Below are 17,481 nucleotides of genomic sequence, written 5' to 3'. Positions count from 1 at the left end.
GCATGTGTCAGAAGACTGAGGTTTAAATAGCTAATGAGGGGACTTCCCTCATGGTGCAGTGGTTAAGAATCCCCCTGCCAATGCAGGGGACAGGAGCTCGAGCCCTGGTCCAGGAAGATCCCACATGCTGTGGAGAAACTATGCCCGTGGGCCACAACTACTGAGCCTACACTCTAGAGTCCGTGAGCCACAGCTACTGAAGTCCTCATGCTGCAACTACTGAAGCCCACGTGCCTAGAGCCCATGCTCTGCAGCAAGAGAAGCCACTGAAATGAGAAGCCCATGCACCACAGTGAAGAGTAGACCCTGCTCACTGCAACTAGAGAAAGCCCGTGCACAGCAACGAAGACCCAATGCAGCCATAAATAAATAAATAAAATAAATAAATAAATAAATACATAAATAAATAAATAAGCTAATGCACCCAAAGCACCTGCACCGGGGCCTGAACATGGTAGGCACTTAATCAAATCTAATATTGTTCTTACAAGGCTAGAAACTTGCCAACCCTGCACTCCCTGGAACTGTACTCCTCACCATGCTGTGCTCACTGCCCATTTCTAACTACCCGGGTGGCTCCCCCCAGGCTCTACCTGAGAGCTGTCACCCTGTGTTGTGACCCCAAGGCCCCGACCCACTTGTCTCTGAGCCCTACCTGGTTTTTCAAGCTCTGGATCTCTCTCTGTTGGGCATCGTCCTCTTCATGCAGAACCTGAAACTTGGGCGGGATCACCCTCTCCTTCTGCCTGGAGGCAGCTGTTTCCAACAGCTTCTGGCTCAGGTTGGCCACTTGGTTCTGCAGGCTTGCTATCACGGTGTCTTTGTATTTAGATTCAAGTTCAAAATCGGAGAGACGGCTGACTTCTTTTCCCAGCAGCAGAATTATTTCATCCTGGGTGGAGGCCAGATGGGAAATTTACTAGGTGTGGGTCTGGGTGTAAGGCTGAGCCCATTTAAAGAAAGACAGGAAAAATATGGTATCATTCTTTGGGAAGGTGAGGGCAGGCAGGGAGGGAAAAAGCAGACTTTCAAGGCTATCTCTGTCACTTCGAAAATCTCATAGAGACAAGAATTGGGTTAAAATGAGGTAAGTGTATATAGACTCCTGTAATGGATGTCTATACCTCACAGGTACGGAAACTTTCCTTTCCCCGAGAATTAGACTTTCATATTAAGAACAACCATCCCACTTGGGAACTTTTGTTGCTAGAAAGTTTACTTAGAGTGTTTTCATTTATAATATATAGCCTAGCACACTGGGGACCTAGGAAAGGTAGTTAGGAAAACAACATTCTGTTTGACCACATTCTGCCTATAATGAGTGTTATTTGTTTTAAGTTAAAACATTCTTAACTATTTGTTTTCCCTTTCCTCTCTTCTAATATTTCCTGCCTCTTTTGGCTATTCATGTATGAATTTTTTCCAGGTAACTCAATCTGGAAAGTAAATGAGACAGGAATACTGATTTATTTGCATGGGCTCATGTCAACTTTCGGCTGGAAAAACAAAATTGCTGGTAGACTGTACCCACAGGTATAATTAACCCTGTCCTCCATCTCTCCAGTGAAAAAGCTCTGCAGCCAAAGAATTGGTTAGGTTTTCCAAAAAAGGAAAAAAAAATTCCCCCAAACTTCTCACCAGACGTTATCAATAAAATGTCAGAAAAACTGAAGAAGAAGAAGAAGAAAAAATTCCCCAGAGGCCTTTTCCAAAGCAGTCACGGGAGGAGGTAAATGGGCAATTTCTGGGCCAGCTCATTCCCAGGAGAGCCGTCCAGTCAGCCTCACGACCTGCTAGCTCCGTGACCTGGGGAAGGACAGGGTCTTGCTCATGAGAAAGCCTGTCTGACATTGCCAGCTGCTGCCAGGGGCCTTCCTTTGGGTCCTTGTGAAAGTTGGTGGCAAAACTTCAAGAGAGAGCATCAGACATATTCCCTACTCCTGGGCAGTTTCCCCTGTTTCACCCTGTTATCATCAGCCAGGTGCTTATTCATTTCTCATGCAACAAACATTCATCGGGCAGCAACTAAGTGCCAGGCCCCGTGCCAGTGCTGGAATATAAGAAGTTTGCAGAGGGCAGTGGACAGCTGTGGGTTCTGCTTTCCTGGTGAGGGTCCCCTTGCCCTTCTGGAGGGAGCGTTCCTCCTTCCATGGGGTCTGGGTAGGATTGTCAGTCATGTGCCCTGCTCCTTCCTGTCCCATCTCCCCATGTGCATGTGGCCCAAGCTGGTCAATCAGAGATTTCACACATCGATTACAGAGGGAGAGCATCTTGCCTTCTTTTGGATCATAAACTTTAAATATGTAGGCTTGTTTGCCTGAGTTTGTCTTTTCTGACACACAAAGCCAGCGTCATGTAGAAAGCCAGACTCTGAGGGAAACAGAGGGGAGAGGTTGGTAGTGAGGAGGTGTTCTGATGACATTATTCAAGCTCCTGGATCTAGCCATACCTGAAGCTAGTGGTCCTTTAAATTTTCCAATAAGTTGAGCTAATCGATGCTCCCCCTCAAGCTAATTTGTTTATTGTCACTTGAAGGAGTCCTGGCAAGTTAGGGTAGAAATGGCTTATAAAGAGAAAGAATTCTTTCTATTATAAATAGAAAAAATGATAAATGGCTTATAAAAATTTTCTAAAAATAGAAAAAATTATAGTGGTTGCACTATATTTCCAAGTTAAAATTGAGGCAGGTTGAAAAATGGCAACAAATACTTTGCAGTTTTGCCATCCAGTCTATTTCCCCACCCTCTAGTCTGGGCTGGCCCCATGACTTGCTTTAACCAACGGAATGGAGTGGAAGTGATGCTGCATGATCTCCAGGCAAGTTCTTACAGGCTGTGCAGCTTCTGCTCTGGCCCCCTGGGAACCCCGAGACCACCGTGCTGTGATGAAAAACCACATGCACAAAGGGGCGCACCAGTCCAGGCATCCTGGCTGAGGCCCTAGATGTGGGAAGGAGGCCAATGGAGACCGACCACCAAACTGGCCAAGCCAGCGGCTGACTGAGGCCGCATGAGTGAGGCCAGGGGACGCGAGCAAAGGAACCTTCCAGGTCAACCCATAGATTCTGGGGAATAATGAATTGCTGTTTGAAGCCGCTAAGTTTTGGGATGGCTTGTTACACAGCGATAAATACAGAATCTGAGCGTGGCTTCTCGCCTTTCTGCAACATTTTTCAGAGTCTGGTCCCAGGATGCCTGGGTTGGAACCCCCTGCCTCCTGAAGGTTTGGATTTCCGTGTCTGACAAGAACCCCAGGTAGGTCTCCTCCTCACAAACTCTGAGAATTGCTGCAGGAGCAGGCCCTGGCCCTGAAGGAAAGCGAGATATTATAGACTGCTTCTTTTAGAGTAACTTTCGAGTCGTGTCTAAGTGGGGAGAAATTGACCTGGGCCCTTCCCAGGATGGCTTGAATCCACCTGTTCTGCTTGCATCCCTGCTTTAAACCTCTCTGGTTCTTTAACGAGTCTCTTGGCCCAGGCCTCCCTGACTTCAGGGCTCAATTCCTCCTGCTAGGAACGTGTTTTTGCATCACTGTTCCATCACTGAAGGTTGACCAAGTGATTACTGTGTGGGAGTTAGAAGTACCCGCTGAGAAGCTAACCAGACCTCGCTTTGAATCCTAACACTGCTCCTTGCACTGGGCAGCCGTGAACACATCACTGAACCTCTCTGAGCTTCAGTTTCCTCATCTGCAAAGTGAGGCTGATAAAATCTATTTTGAAGTTGGTGAAGATTAACGAGCTAATAAATGTCAAGTGCACAGGACATGGCCCAGCACACAGTAGGTGCTCAGTACCTTGTAGTTGTAGATGTTATTTGGGATAAAATGAGCAGTGGCCAAACCTGGCTGAATGTCTTGGGAGGAAGAGGTGGTTTCTTGGAAGTAGGAAAAAGGGACGGTCCTTGAGACACAGAGAACAAGAGGCAGTGGCAATCTCTCCATGGTCCCTCTTGCTGCTGTAGCTCTGTGCTTCCCCAAGACCCCTCACCTTATCGTGCTGGGCCAGGTCCTGGTCCACAAAAATTTCTCTGTAGGGCTCTGCCCCAGGAATTTCCTCGGCCACTGATTGTTCCGACAGTTCCGCCGCGTTGGTCCACACTAACACACAAGATCAACAGAGAATGCAGAGGAGACTGTGAGTTTCCCCAAAGTCTTAAAGAATATTTTCAGATTAACCTTCACATTCATGAGACTTATGCACTGAAAGCATTACAGGAGGACTGGAAAGGGTAAGAGCTGCCTCATTTCTCTTCCCCAGCGTTAACTGCACTGATGCACTGTGGTGTGCCTCTTTCCAGACTTTTTTCTATGCCGCATAAGAGCTGATGACCTTGGGCAAGTCATTTGCTCTTTCTAAGCCTTCGTTTCCACATACATAATTCAGGATCCCTGATAGTCTCTGTTATAAAGGGCTATCTGGAGATTAAATAGAATAATGATATAGAGCAGGGGTTGGCAAACTATGGCCCTGCGGCCAAATCTGGCCTTCTGCCTATGTTTGTAAATAAAGTTTTATTGCAACACAGCCACAGTGATTCATTTACATATTATTTATGGCTGCTTTCCAGCTACAAAGGCAGAGCTGAGTAGTTGCAGCAGAGACCATGTGACCCACAAGTCCTAAAGTATTTACTATCTGGCTCTTTACAGGAAAAGTTTGCTGACCCCTCATGTAGCGCATTTAGCGCTAAACATTAGCTATATTTTTTATTGCAGTCATATCTTGTCAAAAAACAAAAATGCATTTACATGACAGAGATTCTTATCCAGCTTACTTTTCAGCTAACAATATCAAAAACATCTCCCCATGTCAGTATTTGTAGCTGTACTTGGTTCTTTTCCAGGGTAGCATTGTGGTCCATTGTCCAAGTGTGCCAAACGTGTTTAACTAGGATCCACTTGATAGACATTTAAGCTTTCCTATATTTTTTCTTATTTACCCCAGAATTACAAGACTTTTTTATATGACTTTCAGGGATTATGGCATTGTGTTTGGGGACCCCACTCTGTATCACATCAGACATCTCGCAATTCACTCACATCAACACTGAATACATTTCTTTTTATTGGTGTAGAAACGTTTGTAAAGATTTCTATAATTCTACGTGTGAGATCACTTGGGCCCAAGCAGCATATTTTAAATTTCCAAGCGACTATGGTTTCTGGACAGTCACTGCACATTCTTATCTTCTTGTGAAGTGAGAAACTGAACAAATTGTTTTCAGTGGTGATGAAACTTTAATGAGTATTAACATTAATGATGAATGAAGCACACACTGTCATGTTTGTGGACATTCATCATTTATTCATTTTGCTTCTGTATTTTTTATTTATGCATTTTAGAGTCAAAGATTCCTGCCCCCCAGCCAGGTCTCAAACCTGTTTGTGGACCCCAGAACCTCTAGTGGACATAGCTGATGGCCTGTGGTGCCCAGAGAATGCACAGCCTTGCGTGTTGAATGAGCAGCCCTGGCCACAGTGTTTCCTGGGGCACGAGGAACACAAGGGCCTGGAACTTCAGCAGCTGCCCATTTTCTCTCCCTCCACCTCCCCAACTAGGTCCATGATTAGAAAACTTTTATTTGAAGCTCACTGCCCCCATCTGACTCTCTTGGATCCTGAGCAGCAAAGTCCTAACTGACTATAGCAGCAGTGCCTGATAGAGAAATAACGGGAGCTACAGAATGCAATTTTCAATTTTCTCGTAGTCACGTTAAAAAGGTAAAAAGAAGAGAGGAATTTTTAATGATCAATTTTATTTAACCCAATACATTAAAAAGCATCATTTCAACACGTAATCTACAAAAAATATGGAGATATTTTATATTCTTTTCCTTCGAGGCATGAAGCCTTTGAAATCTGGGGTTTATTTTACACTGATTGTGTATCTCAATTTGGAAACTGAATTTTCAGGAGGAAGATTTCATCTGTTCTCAGATTCCTCAAGAAATCGGCTCCCACTGGAGGAAGGTACTGCCTGGCCTGTGTCCCCAGGGAGGGCCACGGGGTCTGACCCTAAATGGGCCCCTGTCCAGTCTCAGCTTAGAGTTCTGGCATCTGATGCCATCTCTAGGGGTGACTCCGGCTGCCTCTGCAACCCTGTCGTGGCTGTCTTGAGGGACCCTTCCCCGCAAGATGATGGCCGGAGGGGGGACTTCATCAAACTTACAGAACAGGCTGATCGATGGGGTCCCTTTATTAGGGAAGGTGTGTTTACCGAAAGTCTTTGTGGGGCTAGAATTTGCTCTGAGACTCGCTTTCCTTACACCCAGGCAGGGAGGTGCGGGAGCAGTTACACCTCACCTGCCCCAAACTTCTTTACCGGCTACTGTTATTTATCAGAAAGAACCTAAGGGCCATGTATGACCAAACCGGCTTAACTCTAGCTGCCGGATCCTTCGGAGGTCCCAGTGGGGAGAAGCCCCAGGGAGGGTCGGGAGGGCTGGGGCAGTGGGAAGGCGGATATGGGGACGCAGGCACTTTAAGAATTTTCGGGCATGAGCTGTTGGCCAAAGGGCAGGGAAGTTACTTTAATATTTTAACAACCCCCAGCTGTCCTGGTGCGCTCCAATAATCACCAGTCTGCAGCAGGGGCAGTATGTGTGCACCTTAACTGTGTCTTTCAGACATTGTAAGTTGTAAATAAAAGTTAAATAACAATCATGGTTAGGTAATAACTTAATTTTTAAATTTTAATATTTAAAATTTAAATATTAAAATTATTAAAATATTAAAATTTAAATATTAAAATATTAAATATTTTAATATTTACTGAATGTTCGCTATGCACCTGGCGCTGTGCTCAGCACTTACACTCAGGATACGATTTCGTCTTCATAACAACCCAGTGAGATAGGCATTATTATTCCCATCTCCATTTTATACGTGAGAGGTATGAGGCACAGAGACGTCAAGTCATCTGCTCAAGGACACACAGCTGGTAAGTGGTAGAGTCAAGGGATGAACCTAAGTTTGTTGGGTTCAGAGCCTATGCTTTTAAACACTATGCAGTCAATGTATTGAAGTGGGAAGATGTTTATGATATATTATTGAATTTTAAAAAACAGGTAGGGAATTCCTTGGCAGTCCAGTGGTTAGGATTCTGTGCTTCCACTGCAGGGGGCACAGGTTCCATCCCTGGCTGGGGAACAAAGATCCTGCAAGCTGAGTGGCACAGCCAAAAAAGGAAAAAAAAAGAAGGTTACCTATGTTAGGTTCATATGATCCCATTATTGTGAAAATATATATATATATATGAATCAGGATGCTATTTTCATAGATCACTCCACATATTTTCTTTTCTCAGTAATTCTTCCCCACCTCCCATGAGCTCTTGCCATTAAGATTTGGCCTTGGAGCTGACGTTTTATTGCCTTGTGGTAAAGGAAGGATGAGTATTAACTAGAACAGGGTGATTTTTCCCCCAGGCAAAATGACGTTTTCATTTTTGACAACGTCTGGAGACATTTTTGAGAACCACAGTTGGGGGGGGGGGTGTTGCTACTGGTATCTCTGGTGGGTAGGAGTCAGGGATGCTGCTAAACACTCTACAGTGGACAGGACAGATCCTTCAACAAGGAGTTATGCGACCCACCTGTCACTGTGCCAAGATTGAGAAACCCTGACCTGATCTGCAGTAAATAAATCCTTGGCTTTGGGTTTTCAAATAGAATTTTTCAAGTCTAAAGCAAGGTGATAGTCTAACAGTAAACCAATTTAATTGGAAGAGCCCAGCTTTGCTAAGAGAGGAAAGAGCTTTCTTGGAACCCTTAAAAAGAGGTGTTTTCTGTCAAGAGACAGCATGGAGGACTGGAGCACAGAGTTTTCTCTAAAGCGTGGAGTAGAGAGGCCCAGACAGAAAGGAACTCCCCATGACACGGGAAGATGAAAGTCCTTTTCTGAGGACGCGGAGTGTGTCAGGGGAACGAGGGCAAACGTTTGGAAACATGAGACCTGGCTGAGAGGCTGAGGAGATAGAGCCCAGGTAGATGTGAGGGAATCTAAGCCATACGAATCATCCTTCATTTCTCCAGGGGGGATGCAAGTCCTTTAGAGAAGCCCCAAGTTCAACATGGCACTGGAGAAACCGGTGATTACAGTGGAAAAATTTAAATGGTGGAGTGAAAAAAAGAAAAGAAACAGCCCATGTGCCATGTGTCCAAAGGACGCATTAAAAAAACAACCCCCAAAACCCTGTATATATGTTCATAAAACAGAACATGATCCATACAACAAAATGAATGAATCTCAGAAATACTATGCTGAGTGAAAAAAGCCTTCCACAAAGGAACATGTACTACATGGTTCTGTGTACTTGAGATTCTAGAACAGGAATATCTAATCCATGGCGGGAAGAGAATTCAGAAGAGTGGGTGCCTCTGGGGCCTGGGGCTGGGAATTGACTGGGCAGGGACATGAGGGAACTTTCTGGGGTGATGGTAATGTTCTATATCTTGATAGGAGTTTGGGTTACATAGGTGTACACGACCATCAAAACTCAATGAGCACACTCAAGATCTACACCTTTCATGGTGTGGTAGCCAGTCTCCAAGATGGCCCCACTGATTCTTGTCTCCTGGTATTCAGACCCTTGCATCATCCTCTCCAATACTGGATGGACTTTATATTAGTTAGCTTGCGCTGCCATAACAAAACACCATAGGAAGTCTTAACAAAAGAAATTCATTTTCTCACAGTTCTGGAGGCTGGAAGTCCAAGATCAAGGTGTGGGCAGGGTCAGGCCTCTCTCCTTGGCTTGCAGACGGCCACCTTCCTGCTGTGTCCTCACATGCCCTTTTCTCTGTGCACGTGCATCCCTGGCGTCTCTCTCTCTCTTCTTACAAGGACACCAGCCCTTGGATTAGGGCCCACCCAATCATCTATTTAAATACACTATCTCCATATATGGTCACATTCTGCGATATTGGGATTGAGGCCTCAGCATATGAATTTGGGGGGAATGCAATTCAGTCCGTAACAAAGCTTCTCTATGTAACCAAGGATATTGCAGAAATGACACAGTTTGATTCCTGAGGTTAGATCATAAAAGACATTGCAGCTTCTGCCTCACTCTCTAGGACCACTTGTCTGGAGGAGCTGGCAGCTTGAGGATGCTCAAGCAACGTATGGAGAGGTTCACTTAGTGAAGAACTGAGGCCTCTTACCAAAAGCCATGGGAGTGACCCATCCTAGAGGTGGGTCCTCCAGCCCCAGACAAGCCTCCAGAGGACCACAGCCCAGCCACCACCATTACTGCCACCTCATGGACAATCCTGAGCAAGAATCCCCCAGCTAAGCCATTTCCAACTTCCTGACTCAGAGAAACTAGGAGATAATAAATGTTTACTGTTGTTTTAGGCCATTACATCCTGCAGTAATTTGTTATGCAACAATAAGTAGCAAATACAGGTTTGGGCACCAGGAGTGGTGGAAAATTTAACAAAAACCCTACGATGTGGAGTGGTTTGGGATGGAACAGTGGCCAGAAGCTGGAGGACTTTGGCCAAGAGTCTTTGAGAAAGCCTGAATAGTCTTAGTAGAAGCCCGATGGCCTTTGAGGAGGCAGTGAGGGAAGGGTTCCAGGAAAGTGAGGAAAATGTTACTGGGGTTAAGGGATCCTTGTTAGGTGGTGGCAGAAGGGTTCCTAACACGTTGCCTGTGGTCAAGAGGAAGGTAGAAAATGTTTGTGATGAGGCTGAATGGTCTAGCTAGAGAGAGTCCCAGACAGAGTCTTGGAAGGTGCTGCCTGGTTACTTCTTGCTACTTTTAGTGAAATGTGAGGGGGAGAGACAGTTAAAGGAAGGGCTGTTAAACCAGGGCAATGCTCTGGGCTTGAAAATTCCCTGCCTCCCCCGGTGGCAAATGAAATGTAAGAAACAGGTTCTGGGCAAAGATCAAATCAAGGGCACTCTCAAGAAAACACAGTCTAGAGAAGAAGCTGAGGGTGTGGTTGTAAAATCCTTTGTTAAGAATACAGATCCAGGGCAGTGTCCAGGAGAACCCTTCGGTCAAAGAACTGGGCTTCTAAGAAGCTTTGGTCCTTTGTCAGTCTTTGCAGAAGTCCATGGTGGAAGGGCTTGGGTCCAAAAAAATCTGTGGGTGTGGGTTTTGCCTAATAGGATGAACCCCAATAAGAAGCACTGCCAACTCAGACTGACAGAGACCCACAAAAGTCAAAGAAGCGTCTGGACCCCCAAGCTTCTACAGGCAGGAAGCAGGCTATAAAACTATGCAGCCACATCCATGGGACACCTTTCATAGGAAAGGGAGGACGACTCAGAAGGCAGAACTCAGGGACCAGCGGGCAGAGCCAAGAGCCCTGGAAAGTCATTTCTGGACAAGAGTTCGACTGAAGCCCAATCAAGGAACTGCCGATATTTTCCCAGCTGGACTTCAGAACTGCTTTGGGCCAGGGACTCCTGTGTGTTTCCTGTTTTTCTTCTTTTGGAACAAGAGGAGTGTATGTAGCAGTTATGCTATGTCTGTCCCACCAATATATGCTGGGTGTGTGAGGGACAGACCCTTTGTTCAGAGGTCTTCAGATTTCTGGAAGTAGTGCTTGATGAGCTGAATGTAAGGTACTACACCCATGAGCCCCATCTGTACCTGGATTTGATTTAGACGAGATTCTGGAATTTGAGCCGATGCTGTTACTGGGGTGAGATTTTGGGGGGCCTCTGGAGAGAGGAGGAGGAGTGTGAATCATTGAGGACCCGAGGGCAGGCTGTGGTAGCCAGCCTCCAAGATGACTGCTGATAATCCCCGCCTCCTGGTCTTCAGGCCCGTGTGTAGTCTTCTCCCACACTGGAGGGTGACGCCCTGGGTAACCAGCAGGATATTGCAGCAATGACAGAGCATGACTTCTGAAGCTTAGTCACAAGAGATGTTGCCATTTCCATCTTGTCCTCCAGGATCACTTGCTCAGGAGGAGCAGCTGCCGTGTCCTGAGAACGCTCGAGCCACTCTCTGGGGAGGTCCATGTGGTGAGGAACCAGGGCCCCCTGCTGACAGCCATGTGAGCACGCCGTCTTCGAAGTGGGTCCTCCGGCCCAGGTCAAGCCTTCAGATGACTGCAGCCTTACGAGGGACCCTGAGCCACAGCTGTCCTGCTAAGCTGCTGCCAAATTCCTGACCCACAGAAACCGTATAGATGATAACACATGTTTGATTTTGCTTTAGGCTGCTACGTTTGGGGAGAATTCGTTATGCAATCATGATAACTAATACACATTGTGTGTTCATTTTACATGAAGGAGACAAAAATGTTGAATTCTAGTTAATGGTATATGTGCTAAAGCATTTAGGGGGAGGACTACAGATGTGTGCTATTTATTTTGAAATGCATCCAAAAAATAAGATGGATTAATGCAGGACAAGAAGGATGGGTAGACAGAAATGTAATAAAGAGTACAGCAAAGTGTTAGCGGTAGAATTAGGAGGAGAGCTGTCTCTGTAAAATTCTTTTTGCTTTGCTGTAGGTTTGAAAGTTTTCACATTAAAATGCTGGGGGGAAATGGCTGAGTAATTTCTTAACTTGGGTCGTAGGTACATGAGCATTCCTTAGATGATGATGATGATTATGTAAACTGCAGAGATACCTTTCATTTGCCCCTTAGTCTGTATATTTCAGAATAATAACTATTATTTGAATGGCTGAGGGAAGTGACTAGGTGAGTGGTCCTGAGTGAGACCAGGGAAGGGTGTGGAGGCATCGAGAGACCTGGGGACTCAGAGGGGTCTGGGGCTGGGACGCAGAAAACAGAGAATGGGACCTTCACACCAGTGGCCACAGAAGAAACCTGCGAATCATGCCAGGGACTAAGTCGAGCCAGCTACTCTGCCAGTAAGGCTGGCAAGGCCGAGAGGATGGTGACAGACAGGAAGTCTCCTGCCCAAATGCCTGAGGCCTTCTCGGGGGGAGGGGTGAGAAGGAAACCCTGATGGCTGTGTGTCCCCAAAGTGACCAGGCTGTGAGTGACAGTCACTGAGATAACCAGCCTTAAATTTGACTGAAAAGCGTTATTTTGATTAGATTGAATACATAACATCCGGAGAAGTAATTTTCTCCATAAGCCTCAGTCTCCTCTTACCTGTAAAATGGTAATAAAATATTTAAAAACCTCCTAAGGCAAGAGGGATTTCAGTTACCAATATGTCTGTACATCTGAGTCGAAGTATATAAATTTAGATTCTGATACACATTCATATATATTCATATATACGTACAAACACACACACACACACACACACACACTCACCACAGAGGTACTGACGTGTGCAGATGGGCAGAGCACAGTCTTGGAGGAGTTTGTACCAAAAAGTCAACAGGGAGAATTCTGGTGATAAGGGTGACAGCTTATCTTTTACTGTTTTCTAACTTTCTGCTTATCCCAATTTTTTCACATCTGATTATGTTCTACTTCAGAACCAGAGAACATAAGCAAAAGCCAGAGAAAGACAAATATCATACCATATTGCTTATATGTGGAATCTAAAAAAAGGTACAAATGAACTTATCTACAAAACAGAGATAGAGTTACAGATGTAGAAAATAAACTTATGGTTACCGGGAATAAGAGGGGGGAGGGATAAATTGGAAGAGAGGGATTGACATACACAATACTATACATAAAGGAGATAACTAAGGACGACCTACTGGATAGCACAGGGAACTCTCCTCAATACTCTGTAATGGTCTATATGGGAAAAGAATCTAAAAAAGAGTGGATACATGTATATGTTGAACAGATTCAGTGTGCTGCATACCTGAAACTAACACAACACTGTAAATCAACTGAACCTCAATAAAAATTTTAAAAAAAAGGGGAAAGCAGAAACTGAGACCCATCCTCCTAGCAAAAGCCCCTCCCCTAAGCCACCAAGGAAGCGCCCATGAGTACCTTGCCTGATGATGGGAACGCTGTGGGCGGCTCTGTCCACCTCGAAGGAGAACATCTTCTTGCTGGCACTCATGGGCTGCCTGTGGGAGGCTGGTGGGACCATGGGGGGCTCGGGGGACCCCTGCGACCAGCTCCTCTGCACTGGCGCTGGCCAGATGCCCGGGTAGAAGGGGGTCTGTGTTGGTGAGGGTGACTGGTTCAGTTGCTGGGTGGCCCAAGGTGGCTGTGGCCTTGGCCAAGGTGCTGGGCCCCTCACCCATGGGAAGGAGACCTGCAGGGGCAGACAAGAGGGTCAGGGGAGGTTACGAGCAGCTGGGGTGGTCTTCACCTTTCTGTCCCGGCGACATAATTGCTGCCCTAGATTTCGGCGTATAAGTCACTTCTCCCAGGAAGCCCTCCCACACTCTCCCCAAATTTGGGATGGCGGTCCCCACCATGGGTCACCTTGCACACTATCGCACCACCATTTATTGGGTGCAGCCTTCGTGCCAGGCACCCAGTCAAGAGATTCACATGCATTACCTCATTTAATACCCCTGATGCTCTGTGACGAGCCCGAGGCTGAGCAAGACCTAGTGACTTTCCCAGGATCACAGATTTGGCAGTGAGCGTCTGAGCTGGTACAACGCCACCTCTGAGCTCTGAGAGGCTGACAGCTTTTTGTCTACCTTGCTCAGCACCGTATCCTCAGCTCCTAGAATAAACCCTTGGCTCATACACAGTAGGTCCTTAAATACTGGTTGAAAGAATGAATGAACACATCTCCGAGATTCAAGCCCAGCTCTCCAGGACACACACATCCACACTGTGTATCTCCCTGGCACTCCCATTCCACCTGTTCCCCGAAGCCGAGAGCTCTGGGGTGGCAGGCACCCCAACTGGCTCGAAACCCAAGTGGCTCATTAACCTGTGATCCTCAACATCTGCCACATCTGATTCTTGCCAGACGCTCCATAAATATCTATCGAGGGAACCTTTTTTCATCTGATCCAGTGGAAGATGTCTGTAGCTACTTTCATTAGAGAGCACATCAAAATCCATCTACACCGGGAGAAGCAAATGCTGAGAGGTGCTGACACCTGGCTTTGTCTTGGTTAATGCTGTTGTGGCCATCCCTCCCCGAGCCTAGTGGTTAAACCGTGACATCGTGAATGCTACCATTTACTGTAATTACTCACCGATTTCTCGCGATAGCCCTGAAGGGGAGGAGCTCTCCTTATTCCTAGCTTACAAATGAGGCTTGGAGAGGTTAAGGACTTCACCAAGCTCAGGTGGTGGTGGAGAGGGTGGTGGGACTGGGGTTCTGGAAAGCTCTTTCCCTCTCTGTCTCTCTCTCCCTTCTCTGCCCCGCCCCCAGTCTCTTGGCAGAAAAAAAACACACTTTTCAAGGAAGAAGCTAAGTTCAAAGGTTTGCCGCCTGTGGCGGTCACGTTTCTCTTTCTGCAGACTGCAGACACGTAATGAGAAACAGGACAGAATGCTTCCGAAATAGGAGCACTGGCAGACAGAACTTCCTATAGCTCCAGCTGGATTGTATTCAAGAGGAAGGTTCTCCACTCACTCAGGTTCCCAAACCAGTCTTTTAGCTACAGTCTTTCCCAGCCAAGTCAAGAATCCGGTGAATTCCCCTGAAGACTTTTTTGGAGTCAGGGAGAACACTGTTCGGGAAAATCAAACTCCAATTGCCTGGTGACACCTGGCCCAGCATTTATGATGACACTGGCCCCGTTGAAACCTGTTTTAGGAACGGACTTGGCAGTGTTCCAGAACTCTGTTACCTTATGTGAAGATTCGAATTTCTCTCCACTGTGGGCACCTTGGTCTCCACCTAAGCTTTCTTCCTTTCTCTCCTTTCAGAAGCTGAGGTGTCCTGCTCCTGCCTTGCACTCACTTCTCCATCCATCCGATCCCTTCCCATCCTCTCCTCTGGGGCTGTCTTGCCTCAATCATTCCTACAACCTTTCCTCATCGATTTAATAAAGATTTATCGAATGAAAGGGCTGAAGGTGGGAAGGGGGAAATTTGAATATGTTTTACCCCCGCCTGATAGAAAACAAATCGAGAGACCACGGGTAGTGTGGAGGAATTCCCTTTTGTGCTGGGATGCTCAGGTAGATGTGCCTCACTGCCCACTAACTGCCAGGGTGCTGAAGGGAGTGGTCATATCTCATGCCTCAAGTGGTTCACTGCCGTAGTGGACAGGCCGCAACCCACCTGGCTCTTCTGGAAATTCCAGGAATCTCCCTTCTAATCTGTCCGCCTATTGCTGTGGGTGGGGCTAAGCAATAAACCTTTCACACTCCCTGGACATACTGATTGGTTCAGTGGTGGGACAAGTGATCCAATCAGAGCCAAGGAGACCCAAGAAGACTTGGCTGGACACCAGGATCTGGAGTGACCTGGTGGGACTTCACAATGCAGCCAGCATGAGGGAGTGGAGCCCAGACATGGAGAGAGGGAAGCTGTTTATTTATTTTTCAAATTGTGGTAAATAACCTGCAACATAAAATTTATCATCTTAGCCATTTTAAAGTATACAGTTCAGTGGTGTTAAGTATATTCACATTCCTGTGAGATGGATCTCCAGAACTTTTTCGTCTTGCAAAACGTAAACTCTATTAACCATTAGAGAACAACTCCCCATTCCCTCTGCCACCCAGCCCGTGGTGACCAACATTCTGTCTCTATGAATTGGACTACTCTAAGTACCAAGTACCTCAAATAAGTGAAATCACATGGTACTTGTCTTTTTGTGACTGGCGTATTTCACTTAGCATAATGCCCTCAAGGTTCATCCATGTTGTAACATGTCAAAATTTCCTTCTTTTTTTTTATTTTATTTTTTTTGTGATAGGTGGGCCTCTCACTGCTGTGGCCTCTCCCGTTGTGGAGCACAGGCTCCGGACACGCAGGCTCAGCGGCCATGGCTCACGGGCCCAGCTGCTCCGCAGCATGTGGGATCCTCCCGGACTGGGGCACGAACCCGTGTCCCCTGCATCGGCAGGCGGACTCTCAACCACTGCGCCACCAGGGAAGCCCTTCCTTCATTTTTAAGGCTAAATAATATTCCATTTATTTATATAGTTTAGAGTGTATTTTGTTTATTCATTAAGCGTCATGGGCACTTGTGTGGTTTCTACCTCTTGGCTATTATAACTATGCTGCTGTGAACATGGTGGGGAAAATAAGGAAGCTGGTTTTGAGCCCTGCCTGGGGTGCTACCCTGAAGTGTTCCATCCCTGAGGCTGGCTAGAGCTGGTTTCTGTCGCTTGCAGCACATAGAGCCGAACGATAGGGCCCCTAGGGGGAAGGAGCCAAAGATGTATAAACGCAGCAGAGACTCCAAGGTCTTCGGGGTTAAAAATTAAAAAAATAAAGTTTTGGTTTTTTCTTTTTCTCTGAAGCATGTTGGTTGAGGGTAGCTTTAGTTGGATGGTTAAAGTTGGTTTTCTCTAGTTTGCTGGCTTGCTTTATCAGAGGGAAGGTCAAGGTTTTGGGCTGTACAGGAAGCATGGGGTCAAGGTCAGTTATCAACAAGTCTGTTTGTATTATTTATTTATTTTAGATTTAATTCTGTTTATTTTTGGCTGTGTTGGGTTTTCATTGCTACGTGCAGGGTTTCTTAGTTACGGCGAGCGGGGGGCTCTTCGTTGTGGTGGGCAGGCTTCTCCTTGTGGTGGCTTCTCTTGTTTCGGAGTGTGGGCTCTAGGCGCATGGGCTGCAGTAGCTGGGGCACATGGGCTCAGCAGTTGTGGCACGTGGGCTCTAGAGCGCAGGCTCAGTAGTTGTGGCACATGGGCTTAGTTCCTCCGCGACATGTGGGATCTTCCCAGACCAGGGCTCGAACCTGTGTCCCCTGCGCTGGCAGGTGGATTCTTATCCACTGTGTCACCAGGGAAGTCTTCAAGTCTGTTTTTAGAAACTTTAGTTTAAAAATACACGCTAATGCCTTTTCTCTTTCTTTGTGTCTGTTCTCTGACCATATGGTATGTTGCCATGGTTGGGTTTTTTGTTTTGTTTTTGAGGTAGCATATGTGATACTCCTGATTTCTTTTCCATACTACCTTTAAAATAGCAGGTTGGGGCTTCCCTGGTGGTGCAGTGGTTGAGAGTCCGCCTGCCGATGCAGGGAACACGGGTTCGTGCCCCGGTCCGGGAAGATCCCACATGCCACAGAGCGGCTAGGCCCGTGAGACATGGCCACTGAACCTGCGCGTCTGGAGCCTGTGCTCCGCAACGGGAGAGGCCACAACAGTGAGAGGCCCGTGTACCAAAAAAAAAAAAAAAAAAGCAGGTTGTCAACCACCTGGATTAACCATGACCACATCCACGGCTGAATTTATATTAGCTTTAATAAACACAGGTCAATGATTTACTCAAGAAATCACTATCTATTTTTTTTCAAATTATCTATTTGTTCTTTGTGTTATTTCCCCAATATCTGCTTCTAACCCTGAAAAGAGTATAAGTTGAACGGGAGACCCTAAAAAAAATTCGAAGTAGTTTGCACATCGAGTGCCTACAGTACACATGAATTCTGCCAGGAAGCCCTGGAGCCTGCAGAGAAGGTGGAAACTTAGAC

At 46.4% G+C, this 17,481-nt stretch overlaps 1 protein-coding gene across 1 annotated transcript in view; it reads right to left on the bottom strand.

Annotated features, from left to right (window-relative positions):
- Window positions 1–17,481, bottom strand: part of LOC309808843 (forkhead-associated domain-containing protein 1-like) — a gene marked incomplete at its 5' end in the record, with an annotated part of 203,913 nt that overhangs the window by 154,198 nt on the left and 32,234 nt on the right. Inside the window, 3 exons of the mRNA XM_082629415.1 lie at window positions 656–892; window positions 3,989–4,098; window positions 12,900–13,170. Of these exons, the coding sequence (XP_082485541.1) occupies window positions 656–892; window positions 3,989–4,098; window positions 12,900–13,170 (618 nt within the window). The remainder of the gene's footprint in view (window positions 1–655; window positions 893–3,988; window positions 4,099–12,899; window positions 13,171–17,481) is intronic.

The sequence above is a fragment of the Mesoplodon mirus genome, assembly GCF_964341445.2.
Source record: "Mesoplodon mirus genome assembly, chromosome: 7".
In the NCBI taxonomy this organism is placed as follows: domain Eukaryota; kingdom Metazoa; phylum Chordata; class Mammalia; order Artiodactyla; family Ziphiidae; genus Mesoplodon; species Mesoplodon mirus.
Note: the sequence above shows the minus strand (reverse complement) of the source record. Positions and strands in the feature narration are given on the sequence as shown.